Genomic DNA, 24,641 nt, shown 5'->3' with positions numbered 1-24,641 from the left:
ATTAGAATGTCTAGTGTCTTTAGTTCCATACTGGAATCGATATCTAACAATTCGATATTTAAGCTGCTAATGCAAGAATTTCAACTTTCAGACGGCAACCGATGTATCCCGAAAGACATATTCTGGTTACTTCTTTAATTTTTGAAAAAATAGTTGTCCGATAATCCGAAAACCATATGGGTATTTGACAGATAGAGTAGGCTATCCGCCTACCGAATACCATGTGCGTATTTGAAAGATCGCATAATAAACCTATCTAGTTAGCCCTGAATTTCCATTTCCTCACTAGTTTTTCCCTATACTTTCATTTTCATTCTTGGCTTTCACACATAACAATCTATATGTTCTGGTCTACAAAATTCTATATGTTAATTATCTCTTCTGGAAACTTGTAGTTTATTTAAAAACTAAAAAAAAATCTAAACCATAAATCAAATCAAAATAAATCATATTGAAACACAATGAATTCGACAAAAGCTTTGTTAAGCAGCAGGATTGTGGCCTTCGGACTTGGAAGTCTGGTGACGCGTCGCGGAATGAAGCAGCTACGTTTGGATGAAATTCACTACAAACTGAGCTCCAATAAAGAGCGAAACCACCAGAGAACTTGGCCACAACCACAGATGCAGCCGGAGATTGAGGAGCGCATGGACGACACCAAATACAGGCCAGGTCGTTGGACGGAGCGGAAATTTCAGGCCACCTGGCGGGAAGCTGACATCCCAAATGAGGAAACCCACAAGGAGGTGAAGGACTCGCGTTCACAGGATGAGCGAACCCACGTCCGTGAACTCCGCCGAACTACCGACCCCAATAAGCGCCTCCAGAGGATCGCAATGCCTGCTACACAATTCATCTCGCAGTTTATCTCCACCCAAAGCAAAAACAAAAGGCGTTACGTAGAAGCTGCCGCAGATCGAATGGCGATTGATGGATACTAACTGATCTAAAAAGCCAAGTACCATGGTTTTCGCTATCAACTTCGATCTTAACTATTGTGGATTTAATTTGCCTTTGCTTCATATGTTAGATGTCGAGTTTTAGTTTAAAGTCGAATAGGTTTTTCTGTGTTGTATAACAGTAGAAACAAAAACAAATTAAATTTGCAATCTTTAAGATAATTGTTTGTTTGGTAGTAAATGGTTTTTGAGGGTATTTTTAAAAAAATATTTGTAAGTTTATACACTTCTGGGCAGGTCTTGTTAAAAAAAAAAATTAATTCCAGTAAACAATTATTTTGCCGTTAATTAGTTACTTGGAGCATCTGTGCATATTAGTTGCACTGAGAGAATGCTATAGTCGAGTTACTCGACTATCAGATACCCGTTACTCAGCTAGTGACAATGCGAACGCGAAATTTCCTTTTTTCTGCCATATCTATAGATATTGAGGAATAAAATGAGAAAAAATTAAAAAAATTGTTTAAAAGTGTGGGCGCGGCAGTTTTGGGCGGTTCAAAGGCGTTAGAAGAGGCGTGGCCATATCATTTTGCAAAAGAATGGAAAAAGATTTTAACATAAGCTTGTGCTGCTTCTATTTCTCTGAAATCTTGTCCAATCTCAAGCTTTATTAGTTCCTGAGATCGACGGATTATATATATATACTTAATATGGTCGGAAACCCTTTTTCCCTGTTATACATACATATACGAATCTAGTAACAGGTATACAAATTGTAGCCACCCGAGTAACTTACTTCAAATCACAACATTTGTAAAACGATCACATTCCGTTACAACGCTCATGATGAAATTTTCGCAGTGACTCCCAGCTTTCGTTTTTATTTTAAACCAGGACAAAATTTTTGCAGTGTTTACGGCATTTTTGCAACATAGTTTATACTCCACTTTGAATCCGGCTTCATTGAAACAATGATGCTGGCCAAGAACACGCTCTCCCGAGCACCGATTGCCATAAGGAGTGGATTGACGTCAAGGACCATTCAGGTGCGCATGGAGTCGTTGTTCGATCCGTATGAACATGGCGCGCCCAGGATGGCCACCGAGCGAAAGGATCTGAAGAAGAAGGAACCTGCGGACAATACCAAGGTGCCGGTCAAGGACATCTGCTGGATGTCGATGCGGCGCAGTGAGTACAAGTGTCGTTCCGACCCCGAGTTCAACGTCCCGGCCTTTATTGACTCCCGTAAGAGATGCCTTTCCAATCGCTGTGCGATGGCCTATCCGCCGTCTGACCTCATGTTCTACAAGCCCACCGATAAGCTGAATCGCAAGTACCAGCGCACCTGGTCCGAGTGCGTGGTGCAGGAGCGCAAAAGAAAGGCCGTTTGCCGGTCCCGGCCGCCCAAAATTTATCGACGGAGCCTTCAAACTCCGCCTATGAAGGTTTGCCCCAAAGGCAACAAGAGCCTTGGGCTGGGGCCTTGCCGCCCGAAGCCAGCGAAAAGCTCCTGCCCCAGGTTCAAGATGCCCTTCTGCAAGCAGGCCATTACGACCGGCTGCCGGCCAGGACGCCCCCCCTCCAATTGCATTCGCCCCCGGACCAAGTATCCCAGCTTTTCGGAGTGCCAACCGTATCCACTTCCCGATGTTCCGCCCACGCATTGCTTCTGCATCAACCAGCCGCCCATGTGCGTGGTTTGGAACTATTACCGCATGAAGAAGTCCTAGATGCCTAGATCGTCCTACAGTTACCAATTGCCAAACTTAAGATTCGAATAAACAATAGGATATACATTATTTGGGACTAAAGCGGGCTTTATTTTGGGTAATCATTTCTTCCCACTGATGGAGCTATTTGGGTTAAAGCTCGTAATCAGTGGAATCAAACTACATTTAGACAAATAAATTGTACATTTTGGGTCCAATGCATAGAGTCCTTTGGCTAGCATGTCAGATACCCGCAGCCTCATTTCAAATTTCGAACCGCACCCTTTCGGCCAACGCCTCTCTAAATTTGATATTCAAAAAATCCAGGCACCATGATCACATCGAAGCTGCGCCTGCGCCGAGCACAGATTCCCAGGTTTTCGATCACGAGTCGCTGGTACAATTGGGGCAACTACGACGCCAGCTCTGGGGAGTGCTGCAAGATGCGCGACAAGGATACCACGGCCTGCAAGGATGGAAAATGGTTCTGTCCGGTCAAGTACGAGCCCAATAAGTGTTACGAGAAACCACCCTTAGCAGTAGAAGAGTACCCCAAGTATCTGCAGGAGATCTATAATCGAGGCAAGACCAATCCCGACTGCTTGCTGAAGCTGATCCGCCACGACGCTGACCATTACAAGCCGTCAGATAAGCAGCGCAAATTCCAGAGGACTTGGCCAGAGTGTCCGCTCCTCTGGCTACGACCAAAGGACTCTTGCTGTCCCGATCAGGAGATATATCAGCCCATGAATCGGCGCATTCGCCCCCCGCAGGAACCACCACTTTCGGCTATTGAAAAGCACCTCTTCCAGATGAGTATCTTTTGCAAGTCCGTCAGAGCTCCCTGTTGTAAAGTAGGTCGACGTCCGCCCAACTGCACCAAGCCGCGGAGGCCATCCGAATGCTGCAAGAAGTTCACTCCGATGCCCAGTTTTTCGGAGGCCTGCCGCCATCTGATACCACGATTCTGTGGCTCCGAGTGTGCCTGTCGTGGAGGGAGCTTATGTGAAATGTGGAACACGTATAATAAGTGCAACAAGTCGCGCAGGAACTGCACCAAGCCGTTAATAGGGTATTCTCCGTTAAGATCCAGGATGCGATTTCCATTCTGAGAGATTCCTAAGTGTGCAGCTGTCTGATTTAATGGTTCTTCAACAAAGAGTATGCGGTAACCTAGTGAGTGACCTAGTTTTCCCGGCCTAGTAACTCACAAGTTCGACAGCTTTCAAAAAATAATTAGGCCAAATCGAAATTCTCCCAAAATTTTAGGCATGCAGTCAGCACTGTGGATCTTTTGCAGACAAGGTTTCAGGAGCTTTGCCACTAAGACGCAAGGTTTCAGGAGCTTCGCCAGCAAAGTGACCTACCACGCGGATCCGCCATGCCAGCCTGTCGACCCTTTGTGTCATCATGTTCCAAGCGGGGGATGCGTGCAGGCCAGGGAGACGATCAATCTCAAACTGCCACATGAGAAGTTATTGCAGCAAGAACGCGACCAAAAGAAGGAGAGGAAGTGCTGTGTCCTGCGATCGGCAGCCAAAAATCCCTGCGTAGGGATAAGACGACCCAAAGCCCCTAAGCCGGAGGAGAAGCCATTTCGTTCGATGTGGGAGCCACCTTGCAGGGCGAACGAGCAGCCGTTCTGCAAGGAAATGCTGCCCCGCTTCGATGCGATCTACTACCATCCCTCGAACAAGTGCCGCTGCTACCAACGCACCTGGGTGGAGTGTTCACCCGTTAAGCAACGGCTCAAGAAGGTTTGCTGCCTGGACGCCATCGAACCTCCAGAGATTCTGTACCGGATCAGGCCGCCCTGCCCAGGAACTTGCCCAATCAACTATACGGCTCGCAGGCTTCTCTGTGAGGATGCAGAATGGAAGCGGGACCCAACGAGAAAGTGTCCGAAATTCTTTCACCCCTGTTGCAAGCTGGCTCGCTGCAATCCTCGTTGCTCCAGAGGCAGAAAGCCCACCCTATGCACCAAGTTACGAGCTCCATATCCTTGTTACTCAGAAAAAGTAAGAGGGAGAAGACCGCTCCGAAAAAGGGAGTGCCTTTGCTTGGAGACTATCCCGAAATGTATAGCTCTTGCGGAAAGACTAAGACGCGATGGGTTAAACCTTAAGTGATAATCCTACCGATACACGTAGAAGTGCAAGTTGGGGGTCTGGCTTTTAAAACAAAGTAATAGATACAAATATATGTTTCTATTAATTTGCTTTAGCGGTCAGGTCTCCTATCTTAATAAAAACCATGGAAATTACTCAATAATGTGGCATACAAAATTTAAAATTGAGTCTTAATAAATCATATAATAAAAATTATATTACATTTATTTTTGTCCCTTTTTTTCGTACCTCTAAGAAAAATTATGATTTTTTGTATTTGACATCAAGGCCACCAACGCCATTGAAGTCATCTATAAAATGAATCGATTATTTCGGAGTGACCCATTTTTTAATCAAGCAACTGGCTTCCAAATCGAACGTTTCCATTTAGATACCCAACACAACTTCACGCAGACCGAAGCATTCAGGGAAACTAAGCAGCAGAAGAAGCCAGCGAGAACTGGTGAGGATCTGAGATGGGTACCTCTGTATTGGCCACGATGTGTGCCGAGCGCCTGACCAAGCTCCTCGTCCGCTACTCCCGTGCTCAGCCTCCCGTGGGACGGAATCAGTCCCACTGCGTGGATAATGTGCTAAGTCCTTTGCCAAGGAGCGAAGCCACTGCCGCCTTCCTGAAACCAATGAACGCTGCTGGCCAGGTCCATCTCCCATCGAAGCCCGCCAACAAGTGGCAGCCGATGGGTACCATCACGAGCATCGGACAGAGATTCCAACGGGAGGCCATGGATGAGATTTGTGCCAGGGCCAAGGACCGCCTGCTGCCAAAGACTGAACCGCAACGCTTGAACTTCTATAGAAATCACGCCCTTTTCCCCAACAAATCAAGAGGCCTGGAGGATTGGAAGAATCCGGGGAGTGGGCGGTACTCAGCTCCATTTGTCAGCCTTTTCAAGGCTCCGAACTGTCCTAGTTTGCCAAAGAAGTCGTTTTCTCATCCGCTTGCCTTCGATCGTCAAAAACTGTATCGGGACTGCTATTAACCAAAAAAAAAATTGGATAGTTATCGATCCTGATGCCAAACTCATACGCAGAGCAATTACTGCACGCGCATTTTAGCGTAGTGATTGGGTTGCACTTGAGATTGGCAACAAGGGTCCAAGATTCTCCACAATTCGACGTATTAAAGATGTAATGTGTTAAGTAATAGTCTTTTTAATCATTGGCCTATATACGGAGTGAAGTCTGGTTATGAATACTGTCAAATGTATTCCGCAGCTTAATGTTGTAGACCAAATTAGGGTCTTCCGAATAAAAAGCACACACAGAAATTGACTGAAAATGTTAGGTGACAACCCTATATGAGAAACTCAATATTTAGCTCTAAACCTCATACTTATTCATTCGTTTCGGCAACACTTCCTCTGCGAGAAGGAACTCAAATTTAAGTTCACCAGCCATGCTCAACTCTTTGGCCAAAAGAATTGTGCTGATGCCCAGCCTTATAGCACTGGAGGATACGTGTCGATCTATCCACGTTACCGCCTTAATGGCGAGGATGGGTAAGGATTTCTGTCCCGTGAGTGAGGTTCCCGACTGCAAAGTGGTGAAGAAGCGACCGTGCAGTCCCACGGATCCACCAGTTCGTCCTTGCAGCGAGGAGGGCTGCACCCATCCGCGATACTCATGTTGCGTGAGTACCGGCATTTCGGCGAATCCATGCGCTGATCCGAGCAAGAAGACCAAGTTCGTTTCGATGTGGAAGAGCTACAAAGATGAAGATACTAATCGGCCGGAAGCTATGTGGCACTACCCGGAGGAGTGCTGTCCGAAGTGTGAGGATACGCGATTTGACGTTCTGTACTACACACCGTCGGACAAGTGCCGGGAGTTCCAGCGCACCTGGTGGGAATGCTGTCCGAAAATGGTACCGAAGCGGGTCTGCTGCTGGTGCGACGCCATTCCACCGGAGGTCCTGCGGCGGGATTTGCCCATCTGCCCGCGATCCGCTTGTCTCGCAGAACACGAAAGGAAGCGCTATAAGTGCCTAAACAAAAGGTACAAGGGTTGCTTGCGCGTCCGTATGCCGTGTTGTCGAACCGCTCGAATACCACCCGACTGCCGGGCATTCCCCGGTCCTTCCGATTGCGAGAAGATCAAGTGCCCGTTCCCGAGTTACTCCGAGTGCGTTCAGGAGGATCCCGCTGTTATCCCAACCCGGCCACCAGAGTGTGAGTGCCTGAAGAAGGCGTCTCAGTGCGAGCAGATCCGACGAGGACGGCACATGGAAACCCACAACATAAGCATCTGGCCCTGTACTTCCAGGGGAACATGAAGTCCATAGTCGAAGGTTATAGTAACTCTGGTCTTCGCTGGAATTTCTGAAACACCATACATATGTGACAGAAATTCCAACAGAGACCAAAGTCCTCAACGGCAAGCCCTTAATCACCAGAAATCACAAGCTTTTATTTATGATTTCTGGTGGTAATGGGTGTCCCTGTGGAATCCCCATCCCAGCAACCCAACGGAAAATCTGTCAGTTGAAGTACATTTAATATCTCATTCAATTGGCATTCGGAACCCTGTTTAAAATTCAAAATTCTCGGCCTCGTTCAAAATTAAAATATGCCTCGCCTCTCGGTTTTCTGCGGATTATCGCGTAGAATCATCTGCTCCAGCACAGCTCACCGAAATCTTTGGCGACTCTTGTCCGACAGTTCGGATTCGACCATTATCCCACACGTATCGGACAAAACGGAAAATACTGTGAAGAAATTCAAAAAGGAAACGCAGGTGGATCACACAAGTCACCTATTTGTGTGGCCGGAGGCGAAGGACGAAAACGTTCACCATGTTACAGAGAACAAGGAGGATAGCAATGACGATATAACTGCATCGTGGGGCTGGAAAAATGACGAGCTTGACGTGGAGCAATTGGCAGGACTACCAAGTCCTAGTGAGGTGGAGGATCCATACCGGCAGCCAATCAATGAATCTCAGGATGATCAGTTGCAATTCGCTGACGGAGACCAATCAGAAATTCAAGAGGAATTACAATTCGCAAGAACGCGCTCCCTGCGAGAACAGCTTGCAAAGAATCAGGAGTCCCAAGAACCTTTTACCAGCTTTGAGAAAACTTCTCTCACATCCGTTCGAAAGAATGTGGACTTTATGATGCAAGAGCTTAGTCAGATTTCACTTATTCTGAATACTATGGGAGGAGGTGAAAAAACAATGGGAATGATTAACTCTGAGCCGGAAGTGGCTTCCTTTGCACTCAACCAACCCAACATAAGCGAAAGTTTGGATCATGAGGAGGAATCAAATCAGTCAGTGGATAGTGCAAGTTCCCATCAATCTCAGCTAGATGTTGCAGATTCTATGCATTCGGAGGTAGCCAGTGCGTTGTCAGAACCATCTGGATTGGGTGATGTAGAGAACCTAGATCATAGCGAGAGTTCGAACCAGTCTTTTGATTCCGAACTAACGAGGGATGTCACCGATCAACTTAAATTGGATCACGAGATGGAAGCAAATCAGTCTTTGGATTCTGAGTTAACCGGTGAAATGTCTAATCAATCTAGTTCGGTAGTTTCAGAGTGTTCGATATCCGAGGAGGACATCGGGGAAAAGCTGAAATCTCACGAAATCGAGCAAATTGTGTCTGCTGGCGATACTCAAGAGTCCAGTCCTTTAAAAACAAATGAGAATACTCCCAAGACTGATGATTCGCACGACATTCAGCCTAAGGAAGCAATACACACCTACAGGCCCTTTAAGACCATCGAAGTTCCTGTCAAGAAGCCCACTAGTAGCCTTTGCACCGAGTCAATTGAAGAGCAGCCCTTGAACCAGGAACCCCAATTCGCCACAGGTACCCATTTGGATAAAGATGGGTACAAGGTTTCTGCTCAGCTGACCGAGTCCGAGTCCCGTCTACTTATGCGCATGGCTCTGAAGCAGGCTTTAAACGATCTGGAGTCTGGCCAAAGCAAGTACAAAGCAACAATTCTGGAGGCTGAAACCGAGTAATACAAGAGCACCAATGACCAAAGAAATAAACATATAACATTTAAAACCTATTTTTTATTTTTATCGTTGTCCTTATCTTTCTTCTTACCCTTGCCCTTATCCTTCTTACTCTTATCATTTTTCATTTTCTCGAGCATGGCTTTCCTCGCCTTCTTGGCCTTCTTTATGGCACTGGGACAGACGTGGTTCTCACCATGAATTTTGACCCACTGGCGACCCCGCTCCGCTTCGCAGAGGCTCAGAGGGAATCGGCACTCGCACTCCCGAGGTCGAAATGGTCGCTTGGCCAGCTTAGGCTGCTTACAATCCGACCAGCAGGGCATAGGGGCACACAGCCTGCGGCAGCAGGAGGGCGTCTTGGCCGCATGGCATCTGGGCGGACGACGTCCTGGCACGCAGCGTGCCAAGGGAGCAAAATGGGGACAGGGTCCTGTGGCTGCGGCGCTGAGCGTTGTCCGCTCGCGCCTCTTGGCCACCCGACGGGCGGGGCTCAGAGCCTCCAGCTTGTCGTAGGCGCAGATTATCTTCTTGCGGATCATGAACTTGGGACACTCCACCCAGTGGCGCTGGTAGGGACCGTCCTTGCAGGAGGGTCGGTAATACATCTCGTCGAACGAGGGCAGTGGCTTGGTGCAGTTGGGTTCGCAGCACAACTCATTGGATCGGCTGACCACGAAGGGATACGGCGGAGGCAGGTTCTTCGGCGGATCCCACATCGACTTGAACTTATCCCGTTCGGCGCAGAAGGCAGCCGGAACGCAGTGCGTCCGGACCTTGCATTCTCGCTTGGCAGAAGGAGGCTTTGGTGGAGATGGTGACGATGGCGGCTTCGGTGGACTTGGAGGCTTTGGGGGCTTATTCGAGGAGCCGCTCTGACGTGAGCTGAAGCCCCTTAATAGGGAGGACCAAAACATTAGCCAAAACTTTTAATGAAAATGGAATTTTGACAATTTTGTGTACCGTAAGGCCGTTACATGAATCGCTAATTTAAAATTTCTTGCTTTGCAGTCGAAATTTCGATCGAGGCCTGCTGGACGAAAAAGAGCTGGTCGAAAATTGGAGAAAATCGGAAGAGGGTCCTGTCGCACACATTCACTTCTCCTGCAACTCAACTTCAATGCAACGGCGACAGGCAACACAAAATTGCAAACAGCGGACTGCGCATGTTTAAATTTAATTGAACATTTAGCCAAATTAAAATGCATTTTATTACGCAGCCGCCGTTTCTGGCCTGGAAATGCAAAACAACGCGCGCCCAATCAGCCAGGCCAAGTCAAGTAAATCCAGCGGAGTTGGCCATACGCGCAGATAGACGGAGGCAAAGGCAGGCCACACTGGGAGAAATACAATAAACATATCAACTAATGTTTCCAGAATTCGTGTATCTCCTCAGTTCAGATTATCAAATCAAGATACATCCATCCACTATGATAAACAAACAGTTACAAGAGTATTAAACATATACTATTCGTCCCTGTTGATTGCAATTTTTTCGAGTGTAAAGACACAGGCACGGCCAAATCGAAAGACGCTGACTGGGCCTAGGCACGCAACGGTTATTCAGTTTTGTCGGTTTTTCGATTTGGCCTTAAGTTGGCTAGGCAGTGCCTATGCGAAATTTGGCACAGATTCGCGGCAGATTCGAAGCTATTCGGCTGGGATCGGATCGGATTTTGGATTGGACCGAGGCGGAACTGCGAGTTGCAAACTGGTTGGAGACAGGCCTAGCAAGCATGCGTTCTGCAATTGTTTAATAGCCTAATTAAGTGTGCGAGCGAACAGGTTGGCCAGGCCGGGAAAGTCGGAAAATCGGAGGAGAATCGGAAAAGTCGGGCATATGCAAAGCCAAAGGAGCAGAGCGACTGTCATGCTTCACCAAGAGATGTGATGTGAAGTGATGTGACGGGACAGTGACTGCCATGCGGGTGGTTTGTCAGCTGCTAATGCCAGTCTGTCTTTATTTTCCTCTTTCTATTTTTTGCTCCTTGTTCTGGCTTGCAATTACATTTGGCTGTTAATTGCATTATGCATATTTATGGAAGCTCTCCGGCTGCAGCTCCTCCCCCGGCAATCGAGTTAGGTCCGGAGCAGGATCGGGAGGCAGAGCTGGGCCAGGAGCAAGGGAAGCAGACGGATCCGGCGACAATGCCGGCTCATTAGCATACATCAGCGCGTTAAGCTCGGAGCGAGTGTCTGACTGAGTTACGACCAGCTTTCCACTGTCGGCAGCTGCCGTCATCATCACCATCGTCATCGCCATCGCCATCGCCATCATCATCATCCTCGTAGCCATCGTCATCCAGTGAGTGGCTTAGTGGGTGTTGCCCTCTAATTTAAATTAAAATATGAAAAATACTCAACGAGTGAAAAGGGGTTTGGTTGCGAACAAAAACATCACGCTGCGAAAACTGAGAAACGTGCAGAAAAATCAAATCTAAAATAGCTGCTGGACATGGCATAATCAAATTGTGCGCACTGGGAGAGTAGGGAAAATCATATTTGCCAGGAGATTGTTGTCGCTGTGTGTGCAGCTGCAACTAATTATATTATTAAGATTTAAGCAGAAGCATAAATTCTGCATTTCACAGATAAAAAGAAACAAAAAAAAAGTATAGAATAGAACTATGGCATATAGAAAGTTATATCATATATTTTAGGCACTAGCATAGAATCACCACAAATTATAGAATTTATTTGCTATTAAAGTATCGTATGCTTTTAGCATTTTTCATAAAAAGTGCCATCTGTATATCCCACACACTGAATTCCTGGCCTGAATTACTCTTCACTGCTTTTGCTCGCCAACACCCAAAGTATTTTCTCTGGAATGTCCAAAAGCCATGCTCTCAGTCGAAGTTTTCTTGGCTCATAAGTGCGTGGGGTTCCTAGAAGTGGCGGAGAAAGCTGAGCGACTTGGCCAGGAGACATTCGTCCAAATGGAACCTTATGCTCGCCTGGTGGGCCCAAAAGCTGCGACGAGAGAATGCGAGGATGCCGGAGAGGAAGTTGCTGGCACGGAGCAGAGCACGCGAGCGTAATTCGTCCAAATGGCCATAATAAATAAATGTGCCATTAGCCCGGTCGCAAAGTCCGCCTAAATCTACACATGCAGAAATACTAGACGGCATTCGTATATCAATAAGCCAACGGGCGGACGAAAACTTTCTAATCGCAGTATAATTGCAGGGGACCAACAAAAAATATTCGTAAACCGCATTAAGAAAGAAAAAAGGTGGGGAAAAACACGCAGCATTAGCCACAACTAACATGACATGCGCCAAATTATGCTGCCAATTTCGCAGGTGGGGAGCGTAAGTCATGCAAAGCGAACAGCAGCTTATGATTGGGAAACGCTGGTAATCAGTTTGTTAACACCCGGCGACAATTAGCGACTGGGTTAAGTGCTTGGCTATATTGGACCATAAGCCAATTGCCGTCGATATAAATTCACGGAAATTTACTGGACAGCCGCTCGCACGACATTAGCATAATTAAGTTAACTTGAGGCGAGAACGGGTTTCTCTGATCCGCAGATTGATACTTCTGCTCATTGGGGGGAGACTATCTCCGATCGCCGAGCGAAGTTGCCATTGCCAATTAGGCCGGCCCTAATGCCGCCCGGCTCCACCCAACCTATGGAAACAGGATTGCGTTCGGGAGGAGAAGGGCATTGTTTAATTGAAATAATTACACATTAAGTGCATTAATTATTTTCACTTGCATGCAAACAGCCAGGACGCCTGCAAGTCGCCACTGCGCCTTTTGCCTTCTGCCTTTCGCGTAATTATTAATTTAAGCCATTCGACGACTCCGCTGGGTATCGTAGGCCATTACGGACTACAACTCCGGGCTGCAACATCGCGCAACATCGGCACGACATCCACTTGCAACTCGTTTTGTAGCCGCCGTTAGCTTAGGTCATAATTATAAACGCAAAATCATAATTAAAGTGTATTTAGCCGGACTTTGAAATATGCTTCGACCGCCCCCGAAGACACAAGTCAGGTGGAGGTAGGTGGTCCGGCAGGAGTCGGTAATTAGCTGGAATACGTCAGCTAATGTCGGGGGTGTCTAATCGATGGCATGGCATGGAATAAATATTGCGCGGGATAGCTTAGTAGCAGCTATATATTTCATACTATAAAATCAATCACAATCACATATGCTAATGCTAAATCATTCATCAATGACACTCGTCTTCAGAATATATCCTATATAAATATTTTATGCAAAATATGACTGTCTTTATCCTCATACAACACTTTTGGTTGTGGAAAGGGGTCAATAGCTTTGGCCAATCACCAAAGTACATATATCCTCAATTTACTGCCATCAGTCTCCTGTTTGGCCGTCGCCTTCTAAACTAATTTAAGCATACAATACCCAAATTAATTACTAAAACAGGTTAAGTTGGGCGCATAATAGCCGTCTATGCAGCAACTGCTGTTCTGCTCCCGCTGCCGTCGCCGTTGCTCCTGTGGATCTCGTCCTGTCGATGGATGTTGCTCCTGCACCTGTCGTTCTTGGCGCTTGAATAATTATTGCAGTCAACTACTGTTCGGGTCCGGTATCAACCGGCACTGGGTCTGGCTTTAGCTTTGGCTTTGGCTTTCGGTGCCCTCCCAGCACGTCAATTGTTTCATTAGTTACCCTCAGCGCCGACGAGCTTGTTCGGCGGACAACCCGGCGTATGTGTAATGTGGCAAGGAGTGTGGACACCGGCGGGGGTGCCGCGGGTATGCAAATAAAGTGCGGAATATATTTACTAATAACTATTTTACCTTAGCGACATGTGTCGCGCTCACCAGCGGAACCACATTTGCGTTGTCCCTTTTTGGCCGAAAGTTTTGCGTCAATGTTTTTGGCTTGTGCTCCTCAAAGGGGCGGGCGTTGGCCACGCCCACTGTTTTTTCCAACTGTGTCGCATATGTCAGCTGCTCCTCTCATACTTTATTGAAGCACATAAATTTCACTTAATTGGCAGTGCCAATAATAAAGCACCAACAGGGAAGACTAACGATGAGACCAACAAAGTTTTGAAAGTCCTTTTCACCATCTCCCTTGTTTTTCCACATGCATATTAGTTGCAATTATTGAGTGGACTAATTACTCAGTTGAGTCAGTGGCTTACTAACAGGAATGTTTTGCCACAAATGGCCAAGTCCCAAGTCCCCAAGTGTTCCTTTTTCCGTTTTCCTTGAGGTATCCAGTACTCACCCACCCACCAGGAGGCAGGCGCGCTCATTAAACAAACAAAATCGGCCACAAAACTCGTTCTTGCCATTGTTATTTCTATTTTTATTATCTATGCCACACCCAATGCATAGAGTAGAAAATTATGCATTTTTCTTGGAAATTTTCTATGCCATCTGCGGAGTGCATCTCGGCCGCCCTCCTCTTGCCCCCCTTGCTCCACCGCCCGAGCTCATAATAAACGAATTAGCGCCTTTGGCTAAATGGAAGTAGAATGCAATTTCATTGCAATTATCAAGTGGAGGAGACTGGCTCCTCCTTCCACTGCCGTCCTCCTTTGCATGGCTGGGCTAAATAAACAACCCGGTAAGAGTTCGACTTGGACTGGGACTGGGACTGCGACTGGGTTTCGGACCTGGTCCCCGACTTGGACTTGCACTTGGACTTGGCCCCACAATGAGCACATAAAAAAATTAATGCTCTCCCGCTCGGCGAAACCATAAAGGTATGTCTGCTCATGGCCAATTTCTTTCGGGGCCAAAACGCAATGCTAACAAATAGAAAAATTATCGCAATTGTGGCATCTTTTTTATGTTTTCAGTTTTCCAGCTTGTCTTGTGGGTTTTTCCTTAAGCCGGAGCGAATGTGCATTTAATTTGTGACGCATTCAAACAAATGCAGGGAGGAAAATTTATGCGACCACAAAAAAATAATTTATAATTTAAATATTTTGCAAATATTAAATTGCAAATAAAAGAAATATCTAGGATATAACACTTAAAATAACCGGACGACGATAGTAGAAATACTTGTTTTCAATATATATTAAATTTAATATTTAATACTAGATTTAATCTTGCTAAAGGAAAAACAAACCGGTCGATGAATCAGATGTAATTTAAAATAATTATGGTGTAACATTTAACCTTAATTGGTTAATTTGTTCAAAGCTAAGAACTTCTTGAAAGATTTTAAACCCTATTTCCAAATAATATTCCATAATTAATAAGAAAATTTGTATTCATATAGAGTACATATTTTCTCTCTGTGGATCTGAAATTGTCCCGCTGATGCATAAAACATCAACAATGCGATGCGAAACGATCCGGCCAATCCGACAGTCGAAAAGCGAGACTCGCTCCTCTCTCGGGGAGCTAGCCAACTTTTCGAGCATTTTGGCCGCAAAAGAAGCGCAAAATAAATGCCAAAACCAACAGCCACAATAACAGCGAGCGGCAACAATAACACAGGCAACAAATATTATGCCTTTTGGCAACGTTTTTCATACTGCGCACTCGACTTCCAGCAGGCAGTCGAAGCCACGAACTCCGAGTCCGAGTCGGAGTTGTACTCTTACAAACATGGTCATAATCACGCGTTAAATTAATGAGTTTAAATGCTATTTTTGGCTTTAACTATTGCACACACACACAGGCTTAATTGAAGCCAACTTGCGGCAGAGTGGAGTGTCTCAGTTTCAGTTTCGAGCTCGGATTCGGGTTCGATGCAATCCCCTCCCAGTCCCAGTTCCCCCGCAAATTATGAGCCACATACAGCCAAGTTCAGGCTCAGCTTTGGACCAACCGGCTTCCACCGCGGCGGCTATATTAAATTTATTTTAATGCCAAACTCCTGGCCCAGCTCCGTTCCAGCCCGCTCCGCAGCCATCCGCTCACATGGCCAGTGGGCATGGTTTTTACATTTTCTCCCATGGAGGCCAAGTTCCCCCGCAAATTATGAGCCACATACAGCCAAGTTCAGGCTCAGCTTTGGACCAACCGGCTTCCACCGCGGCGGCTATATTAAATTTATTTTAATGCCAAACTCCTGGCCCAGCTCCGTTCCAGCCCGCTCCGCAGCCATCCGCTCACATGGCCAGTGGGCATGGTTTTTACATTTTCTCCCATGGAGGCCAAGTGGCCCAAATCGCGTTTCGCTAATTATTAACGATCCGATCCCTTTTCCTAGCTGCCAGGCCATTCGGACGGGCTGCATCGATTGCTAAGGGCAGATGTGGGGTCAACCGAGATTTGGAACAATTTTCGGAGCCATCTGGCATATGACTAAGGAAAGGTTATGGAGCAAAATGGAAGTCAGTGTGATTCATATGCTAACGGATTCATATGCTAGATACAAAAGTGAATCATCCAGAGATTTAGGGCAATAAAGGGCATTACAATTTCTAGAACATCAAAAACATTTATGTAAAATAAAATAATAAAAATAATTAAATAATTAAATGCGCCTCAAGAGATAAATGTTAATATTTACACCGAGTACCAATCAAATCCATTATCACGCAATAGAAATTACCTTATTACTTATGATATTGTAAGCCACCACAACAGCAGTTCATGTTGTTGTCGGCAGAACGTCAGCCACATTGTTAATAATTTTTTAATACCACCATAATTAAGACGAAGGCAATTTGCAGTTTGCAATTTGCCATTTGCAGTGTGTTTTGTTTTTTCCGCTCGGTTTTGCGTAAATGAATCGAAATTAAGGCTAGGAGCCGGGGTAGTTAGAGCCGGACAACGTCAAAATCAACTTGCCAGATACTTATTACATTGGCCCGAAGTCGCCTCTGATGATTATTGGCACTACGTGGACGTGCATAAGTTGAACTTACTACTGGCAATATAATTAATTTATACTCAAACTCTCTGACAATTTCAATGTTGCATGCAGCTGGCGCAGAGACGAAAGCCGCAAACAACCAGCTCGACACACAAATTGCTTGGTAATTTATTTGCAATTAATTTTGAATTAATTTCAACGAAAGACGAGCGAACAAAAACGGTCTGCAAAGGAATTTGGGTTGCGCTGTCTTGGCCAAGAGGCCCAAGAATTCGGGACTGCAAGCCGCAATGGAGGGAGTAGGGCACTTTATGAGGCCCCTTAAATGAGGGGTATGTATATACTCGTAATGTGTGAAAAGCTGATATGCCACGAATCTAAAATATAACCGCTTAAAGCCGAGACACGGTCATTTATCAATGCATCCACCATTTAAATTAACCGCACACCCGACCACCCTTCCCCGCTTTGCTGCCGACAATGGGCCATCATCTTTGGCTCATTTGCAGTCAATTTAGCGCTCACGTGGTTAGTCATAAACATTTTTGCACAGAACATTCATTTAATAAGCAATTATTGCCTGCTCCTCTTTAAGACTCGTATTTTGTTCCCCGCCCGTTTGCTGTGTTGCATTTACGCGTCAAGACTTTCAACTAATTACAAACGATTTACATGCAACACAGCTGGGCGTACGCTAACCAGGGCCAAGAACATTGCAGCAAGAACCAGGCCAGGTTTTCGCCTGCTGCCTGCTGCCTGCTCTCCGCCAGCTGAGTATCCAGGTCCGGATAATCCCGACCGAGTATTTGCAACATTTAAGCCAAAATGCAGAAACCGGTTGGCCGCTCCTCATCATCGTGGTCATCATAATCATCACGACATCAGTGCGGCCGCGGAGCGAGGAAAACACCCACGAGAAGGCGAATCAAATCCGCTTGGCACGCACGTATAGAAAGAACATGGATGTGCAGCTCATAGAACGCGCGGTTCATTGCGCATGCGCGACATGCTCCTCTTGGCCAGAAGGAGTGCACTTTGTGATCAGCTTATAATTAGCCAGGCTCTGGTGCGAGTGCCACATCCGTGCTCGACTTTCGCCAGCTGGCGACCAAAGGCCAAAGGCTTGGCCGGCGGACGGCGGCTCATTAGACGCCCATGAGTCACCCAGCGGGTTGGCTTTAGCCTACGGTCGGCTTTCAAGAGCTGCCGCCTTGGCCCCAAAATAAAAAAAAATTGAAAATGGCCAATGGATATAACTGGGTACAGCTGCGTAGTCAGTGGGTCCGCTTAGATCAGGCCTCGTAATTAGCTGTAATATATCTCCGGACAACTCAAGTCCGGTTCGGTTAGAGTATTTTCGGGTATTTTAGCCGACATTTAATGCAATATAGTTGTTATTTATTTTTGAATAGATTGGATAAAACCAAATTGAAGGCATAAAAACATAAGAGGAAATGTAAGTAATGGTATTTAAGTATAATAGCTGGTTAGTTTGGCAGATGCTTAACTTCTTAACTCATTAAGCTATTAAGTAAGCATTTACAATCATAAAACTTGCTAATTAATATGTGAATGTATACCACTTATACCACCAATTTAAGTTCGTTAAATTAACTTTTATTCTATTCCTGCACAAGTTGCGAAGAAAGTGTGTTAATTCGTTTCATTGGTTTTCCTGCAGCACATTAATTTTCAATAGATTGTACTTATAACTTTATTTTTTCCCCCGGCCTCTAATTCGATTTTTATTGCACCTGGATTTTCTTGTTTGGCGCTGCCAATAGACAATTTATTTCTCAGGTACACACACATTGTGTGTCGAGTGTGTGTGCTGATTATTTCGCGCTTATTATTTGCTGCCTTTGAGCTTGCAGCCTTTTCCTTTATTTTTTGCTTAATTTTCAATAAATGTTGCGGCTTTGTTGCCGCTTGTCTCTCCGTCGCAGTCGATTACTCATTTGACTGCAGCACATAAATTTTATGCACTTTTCCATTTTTTCCTTTTCTATATTTTGATTGCTTTATTTTTATTAATTGCTTTTTACGGCATTTTGTTAGCAGCTAAGTTCGTACTCATAGTATCTCGCCGCCTCCAAGTGTGCGTGCTGTATCTGTTGAGCTGATTGTGTCATTAGAGTGGATCGCATTCGACGGATACTGAGGCTGCGACAGAGACAAAGCGGCCAAAATGCCACGAAATGCGGTCGAAGAGATACTCGAGACCATGCGGCGAATTGATTTGCCATTAGAATTGGGTCAGCAGCAATCGGCGAGCGTTCGGATTTAATTGGGAATTTTAATGGGTAAATTACCAACACCATATTGGATATGGTAAGTGGATATGTCAAGGCGTGCTGGGGTTTCCTTTTTAGAGGGCGTTGTCTACGAGCCATTTTGCTTAATGTTTACTTGCACAGCTTATGTTAATTGCCTAGCAATTCCACAAATATATTTGTAAACTATTATAGCTCAGAATCTTTGCATACCAGGGAAATGTAAATTGATAGTCTAATATTTTTTTCCCCGCCGAAATGCTGTTTATTTTCATTGGGGCTGACACACTTCTTCAGCTTGAAGAGCACTCAAAGCTGATTCCTTTAGTTTTCAAAACTCATAATTCAGTCATTTTTACGATCAGAATCGCCTAAGGTCCCCCAAGAATTATCCGAAATAAGCTCGAAAATAGAACTCGCATTGATCAGCAGATCGCTTGTTGTTCCCAATCGGGTTTCTTAGCTGATTCGCCACCAAAGTATTTGTGTGCCACAAGGCAACAAGCAACACAGAAACCCAAGACCGCCAGCAAAATCGAGCTGCGAACCAACGAGGACATGCGAATATTTTATTTATTGCTGACAATTGCACAAAAGTTTTTTCCCTTCTGTGATCGGTTTTTTATGGTCATTAAAATTGGGACAAAAATATTTTGACCGCGCTCGAAGTCAACGTTTTTTTGTTTTTTTTTGTTCTGAATTCTGAAGCTTTGTTCTGGTTGCTCGTTTTGTTATTGGGCAATTCTAGAGCACGCCGGCCTGCGGCAAGAGTTTGAGTTCTGTGTCGCCGATTTGCCCTTGATTGGCCAGGTTGCAACATTCTGCGGCCGCTGGCCGATCGAGCTGATTAGCCGGTTCCAAGGCGGCGACTAATTAATGACTTCGCATGCTAATTAAAAGCGCGCAGGAGAAACCCACACGTGAGTCCCAAAGGAAACGAAATCGCCACTCGGACAAATTTCTAGACGGAACCAGAGACGAGAGCATGGGCATGGGATACCCAATCTCAGGGGTGCCTTCTAACTCAACCCTTAAGGGACCTGAGCTAATATTCTGGGAGAAAACAGGTTCATATCGATTCTACTAAATTTGAATTAAGATAGGTTTAACGAATTCCCTTCAAGGTGAAGCTATCTAGCTATGTGAGCTTATGGTACCTACTGATAATTATTAAAAAATTAAGTTTGTTTGCATTAAATTCAAATCTTTTCTTAACTATTATTTTATGATCTGAGCTGATTCGGTTTTATTTTGACCACTATTGCTGCAGTTGCTCAGCCTGAAATGGGTAATGCACGGATTCAGCAATGCTGTTCGACTCACCGACTCGGTTTTGATGTTGAGCGCCAGGACGTGGGAGGAGCTGTTGGAGGAGGCCGACGGCGGTGAAGCGGGCGCCGCTCCGCTGCACGGCGACTTGGCGGCAATGGTGGAGGCGATGGCGTTCAGCGGCGAGCGGCTGCTGGGCAGCGGACTGGCCTCGCGGAGTGGACTGCTGCCCGCCCCCGCCCCGATGCCGATGGCCATGCCCAGGCTCTGGGAGTAGGGCGAGACCGGCGACTTGTTGGCATTCGTGGAGCAGTTGGAGGGCACCACGGCGGCGGTGGTGCAGCTGGTCAGGGTGCTGGTGGCGGAGCTGGAGGATGACGAGGATGAGGAGCAGGACGACGACGAGGAGGAGCTGCTGCTGCTGTTGTTCGCGCTGCTGCTCTTGTTGCATATCATGGCCTGCATTTTGGTATTGTTGTTATTGTTATTGTTGTTGCTGCTGCTGCTGTTGTTATTGTTGTTGTTGGTGGCGTTGGCATTGTTATTGTTGACACTTGCCCCAGCACCGGGCATCAGGCTGCCATCGCAGAACTCGCGCTTCACAATGTTGCCGCCGATGTTGCTGCTGCTGTTGCCGCTGCTGCTGCCGCCGCCGGGTGTCGCCCCAATGGCCGCCTCACATGGCAGCACCGTGCCCAGCATCTTGTCTAGCGTTGTGTACTGTGACTGTGACGTCGTGGATTCAGCGGCACCGGCGGAGTCCTCGCAGCCCTCGGCCATGTCACGTGTCACTGACCCGCTCGCATCCTGGGCCACTCCTGCAATGGGCAACACAGAAGGGGCTTAAGTACCTCGGTGTGCATTAAATATTAAGCCTATAATGGGTGGGGCTTTAAGGTGATGCGCAGGAAGGACTTAAGTGCAAGAATGCGTTGGCAACCGGCTGAATTGACTTTTATTTTATAAACCTTTTGATTTCAAAACTTTACACCTACTGAATGAATAGATGGCCAACTACTACATACCTTACCATTCCCATTCAATAATCACAAAGTTGGTTATAAGAACAAGGATTAAAAAGGAACAAAGTGGCGCTACCCTTTTTGGCAGTTAGCTTCAGCACTGTAAGAGTACGAGAAACCATTTAGAGATGCTAACTTCGCAATTATCTGATATCAACACAACTCCGTTTTACCCCTAAAATATCAAATGACATCTGCCCAAACTCCCCCTCACCTGCCACTCATTCCATTGGCATTCTACGTTGCCAACCCGCTGGGGCCATCATAATTTAGAATTTACATTTATCGAATATATTTCGTGCACTTAAAACCCTTGCCCTGGCGCATTAATTTCATTAATTATCCCTGTTGCCCGTCGGTTGACCACGGCAACAACGCACAAACAACAATGAGTGCCAAGATGCAAGGGGCTGGCGGGGGAAGGGGGGCGAAACGGAGAACCCACACACGCCGCATAATTTTGCAAATGCAAAACGCAGACGGCGCTCCAGTCTGAGGCCATGTCCTTGCCGAGCCACGACGTTCTGCACCGGACAACGGACGACTTTTACCGCCGGAATTGTGTGGAGGGAGTTACACTCAAAGAATTAAGAGGTAAAGAAGTTAAGCAGCCGAAACAAACCCGATTTCAACATACTGCTACTAAGGAGAGTCCCATGAAGTCAGATGACTTTATAGATATGAAACCTACATTTCTTAGTCAGCATATTAACTTACAATTACCCCGATTTTCTTACTGTGTGGGAATCGGCTTGATGGACACAAAAGCCGGAGCATACGGGTGGCTTGTGCACAGGAGGGATGCAAGTTCGGTGGAATGTGGGTGGAGCAGTTGGGCGGTCTGCACATTCGTAATCGAAAATTTTACACCTACTCTGCATTATAATTTATACCCGAAGAGGGACAACTGACCAAAAGTGGCCGGGAAGGGGAATGAAGCGAACGTGTCTGGCAAGAAAGTTTTCCTGCATACAAGAAAACGGAAAATACGATGGGAAAAAATTAAGAGCGGAATGGAGAGGGCACAGAAAATGTAATGCCGGAAAATGTTGTTCAAGTGCATGGGGTGGGGGGAAAGTTATCCGGGAGAGATAAGGATAATAAGAAGGCGAATTTTCGAGAGGCTTGTGCACGCACCCTGTGCAAGGACATACCGGCAAGAGGACTCTCGTAATCGTCACTCAACTGAAATAGATGCCACTAAATGACATTTCTTATGGGATCAGGACGATGGGACAAACTTCGGCCTAAGCTGCACCCAAAGGCGTCTAAATTTAGGCAACAATTTGCACTAAAGAGCTTACCTAACTCCAGCCCACAAAGGAAACATCAATGCCTATGCCTTGACGTTTGGCCCCAAAAAGGAGAGCCACCACTTCGTCCTGGCGAGGCAAGGAAAGGTCCTTCGTTGCATTGTCTGCAGGTCTACACAAAACGGGCGTTGATTTTAATGCATAATGCATACAGCTGGCTCCTGTCCCTTGCACTCCTTCCAGAACCCACAGCTCCCAACCTCGCAGGACCTTTCCTGTGTATCTGTGTGTGTGTGTGTCTGTGCCCGTGTGTGTGCGTGTGTCTGCAGCTGTAATAATGCAAGCAACTGCACTCGGAACTCAGAACTCGGAACTCGAGTCGCAGTCGGACTCGAACTTCTGCGGCTCGGATTCAGACCCTCAGTTTGCTGTTTTCATACACAGAGCAAAAATGCGTCCCTTTATCGAGTTGCAAGAAGACCTTCAACTATCTGTAATGCTGCGACGACGCTTAACAATGTATTTTTTAACTAAGCCCGCAAACGGAAAAAGTCAGATGCTCCATGAGGAAAATGTATATTATGATATATAATGATGTGAACCAATTATTTTTCCGAGTGCTCATTGTTTGTGTCGACGTTGGCCAGCCGGCAGCAGTCAACGAACGCACTTTTCCGGCCACATAGCCAACGCCGTAATGAGCCACATGAGGAGGGGAGTGGGAGATGCCAGGAAGGGGAAAGGATCTGGATCTGGATCGGGAGGTGGCAGGGAAACAGAGGAACGGAATGCCAGGACTGTGCCTTGAAAGTTGGAGTGTGCAGGACATGCAATGCCAATGCCTGAGCCTGAGTCCGAGTCCGAGTATGAGAATGAGAATGAGCAAAGCTCCGTGTTGTAGATTTTGGCCAGGAAAAGGCTGGTTTTCGGGGGTGGTGAGAGGGCGTAATAATTAATTTCGTACGTTGCATGCAAATGTCTGGCCACCACCCCTGCGCACCCCATCTGGCATATGCATAAGAAGCAAAAACAATGCATAATATCAGGGGCAGCAGCAAAAACAGAGTGCACATCGGCCACATACAAAATAATTTCAAGCATGCGTCAACACAAAATGCCAAAAGCCTGCAGAGATGGAATCAAAGGGAACGGGAATGGCTCTCGGCTCTTGCCTCCTAGTTGCAAGTACAAGTCGGTGCAACATGTTGTGAAAGCAAATTGTAGCGACAAAATGTGCAGCCAAATTAAGTACAATTTGCGCATATTAAAGTCGGGCCAAATTACACGGAGCAGCAGCAGCGGCAGCAGCAACAACGGCAACATTTTGTCGCTTCCTGCGATCGCCGCCTGCCTCGAAATCTAATCAATAACCAGCAAACTAGTAGAATTTCATGTAGCACACTAAATAGCACGATTAATTATCGCCATGCTGGCAACTATAATTCAAATCAAGCCCGCTTCATTTTCAATGCACGCCAGCAACATGCCATCCGCAACGCAGTGCTCCTATCGACTTGCCAACGCATTACAAACCGGTCTAATTATACTCATTTTCTTGCTGCCTGCCACATGTTGCTGCTGCTGCTGCGGCAACTGCTGCTGCGGCTATAAATTGCAATTTCCATGCAACTTTCTATCGCCGGTTAAGAAGCGAGCTGGAAAAATTTATCATTCAAAGCTGTCCCTCCATCTCCATGCTGCATGCTCCATCTCCAAGCTGCATGCTCCATCTCCATGCGGCATGCTGCACACTCCAAGTTCCACCTGGATCGATCGCATATAGTCGTTTGGCGAGCGTTTTGTCTTCGACAGCAATTCGTAGGCAATATTCAAATTAATAAAATCATCAATAATTTCGCCCGGCCGGGACTGGCAAACATGTAGAACATGTTGCTGCTGCTGCTGCTGCGGTGCAGCAACTTGTTGTAATTAATAGTCAAACTAAATTGTAGCACACTTGCCATCATTTAGAGTTAGGAGCCAAATGTGGCACAAAGCAATTTTTGATTAGAAACCGGGCACCCGACTCCCCGGCCAACGGACATCGATCGCCCCTCGGCCCGCAGACAACTTCATTTTTATGGCCAACTCTGGGGCTATTAAGTTTTTCTTTTGATTTGTAATTAGCGCAAAATGCATATTAAATAGCGAACGCGACGAACTCGAGTGCCTCGGCCTTTGAGGAAGTGAATGGAGGTTGAGTCACTCGAAGGATAAGGAGATGGGGTGGGGGGGAGTTTTGGGCTGTTTTCGGCTGCTTATGTCAGCAGGGTAACCTGGCCAAAATAATCAATAATGCGCCGGCATTAAGTCATTGAGTTGAACTAATTTATGCAACATTTATT

The 24,641-nt window shown here is 46.3% G+C and overlaps 9 protein-coding genes across 18 annotated transcripts in view; 7 read left to right on the top strand and 2 right to left on the bottom strand.

Moving 5' to 3' along the window:
- The window catches only part of LOC6733526 (hormone receptor 4), a 68,427-nt gene that overhangs the window by 27,892 nt on the left and 15,894 nt on the right, over positions 1-24,641 (bottom strand). For 9 of the 10 annotated variants that reach the window (XM_039292684.2, XM_039292685.2, XM_039292686.2 and 6 more), the window contains exon 2: positions 20,076-20,839. In XM_039292684.2, the coding sequence (XP_039148618.1) occupies positions 20,076-20,801 (726 nt within the window). In that variant the 5' untranslated portion in view covers positions 20,802-20,839. Of the gene's footprint in view, positions 1-20,075; positions 20,840-24,641 lie in introns of those variants that run through there. The other variant, XM_039292690.2, reaches the window with a different exon arrangement.
- LOC6739343 lies at positions 311-1,121 on the top strand. The gene has a single exon (XM_002076217.4). The coding sequence runs from the start codon at positions 462-464 to the stop codon at positions 939-941; it is 480 nt and encodes a 159-aa protein (XP_002076253.2). The 5' UTR covers positions 311-461; the 3' UTR covers positions 942-1,121.
- On the top strand, positions 1,646-2,698 carry LOC6739342. The gene has a single exon (XM_002076216.3). The coding sequence runs from the start codon at positions 1,871-1,873 to the stop codon at positions 2,627-2,629; it is 759 nt and encodes a 252-aa protein (XP_002076252.1). The 5' UTR covers positions 1,646-1,870; the 3' UTR covers positions 2,630-2,698.
- Positions 2,868-3,734, top strand: LOC27206319. Its single transcript, XM_016172144.3, has one exon. The coding sequence runs from the start codon at positions 2,941-2,943 to the stop codon at positions 3,718-3,720; it is 780 nt and encodes a 259-aa protein (XP_016026487.1). The 5' UTR covers positions 2,868-2,940; the 3' UTR covers positions 3,721-3,734.
- LOC27206320 lies at positions 3,871-4,937 on the top strand. The gene has a single exon (XM_016172145.3). It carries the CDS (start codon positions 3,880-3,882, stop codon positions 4,735-4,737), a length of 858 nt encoding a protein of 285 aa, XP_016026486.1. The 5' UTR covers positions 3,871-3,879; the 3' UTR covers positions 4,738-4,937.
- LOC6739347 lies at positions 5,031-5,877 on the top strand. The gene has a single exon (XM_002076213.4). The coding sequence runs from the start codon at positions 5,193-5,195 to the stop codon at positions 5,715-5,717; it is 525 nt and encodes a 174-aa protein (XP_002076249.1). The 5' UTR covers positions 5,031-5,192; the 3' UTR covers positions 5,718-5,877.
- Positions 6,025-7,084, top strand: LOC6739338. Its single transcript, XM_002076212.4, has one exon. It carries the CDS (start codon positions 6,134-6,136, stop codon positions 7,007-7,009), a length of 876 nt encoding a protein of 291 aa, XP_002076248.2. The 5' UTR covers positions 6,025-6,133; the 3' UTR covers positions 7,010-7,084.
- On the top strand, positions 7,068-8,759 carry LOC6739339. The gene has a single exon (XM_002076210.4). The coding sequence runs from the start codon at positions 7,303-7,305 to the stop codon at positions 8,707-8,709; it is 1,407 nt and encodes a 468-aa protein (XP_002076246.2). The 5' UTR covers positions 7,068-7,302; the 3' UTR covers positions 8,710-8,759.
- Positions 8,744-9,749, bottom strand: LOC6739340. Its single transcript, XM_002076209.4, has one exon. The coding sequence runs from the start codon at positions 9,621-9,623 to the stop codon at positions 8,757-8,759; it is 867 nt and encodes a 288-aa protein (XP_002076245.1). The 5' UTR covers positions 9,624-9,749; the 3' UTR covers positions 8,744-8,756.

This window comes from Drosophila simulans, chromosome 2R, assembly GCF_016746395.2.
Source record: "Drosophila simulans strain w501 chromosome 2R, Prin_Dsim_3.1, whole genome shotgun sequence".
Lineage (NCBI taxonomy): Eukaryota > Metazoa > Arthropoda > Insecta > Diptera > Drosophilidae > Drosophila > Drosophila simulans.
Note: the sequence above shows the minus strand (reverse complement) of the source record. Positions and strands in the feature narration are given on the sequence as shown.

Bases quoted from the DNA above. Each gene is read 5' to 3' on its own strand.
- LOC6739338 (XM_002076212.4), top strand. From the start codon at position 6,134: ATGCTCAACTCTTTGGCCAAAAGAATTGTGCTGATGCCCAGCCTTATA.
- LOC6739343 (XM_002076217.4), top strand. From the start codon at position 462: ATGAATTCGACAAAAGCTTTGTTAAGCAGCAGGATTGTGGCCTTCGGA.
- LOC6739340 (XM_002076209.4), bottom strand. From the start codon at position 9,623: ATGTTTTGGTCCTCCCTATTAAGGGGCTTCAGCTCACGTCAGAGCGGC.
- LOC6739347 (XM_002076213.4), top strand. From the start codon at position 5,193: ATGGGTACCTCTGTATTGGCCACGATGTGTGCCGAGCGCCTGACCAAG.
- LOC6739339 (XM_002076210.4), top strand. From the start codon at position 7,303: ATGCCTCGCCTCTCGGTTTTCTGCGGATTATCGCGTAGAATCATCTGC.
- LOC6739342 (XM_002076216.3), top strand. From the start codon at position 1,871: ATGATGCTGGCCAAGAACACGCTCTCCCGAGCACCGATTGCCATAAGG.
- LOC27206319 (XM_016172144.3), top strand. From the start codon at position 2,941: ATGATCACATCGAAGCTGCGCCTGCGCCGAGCACAGATTCCCAGGTTT.
- LOC27206320 (XM_016172145.3), top strand. From the start codon at position 3,880: ATGCAGTCAGCACTGTGGATCTTTTGCAGACAAGGTTTCAGGAGCTTT.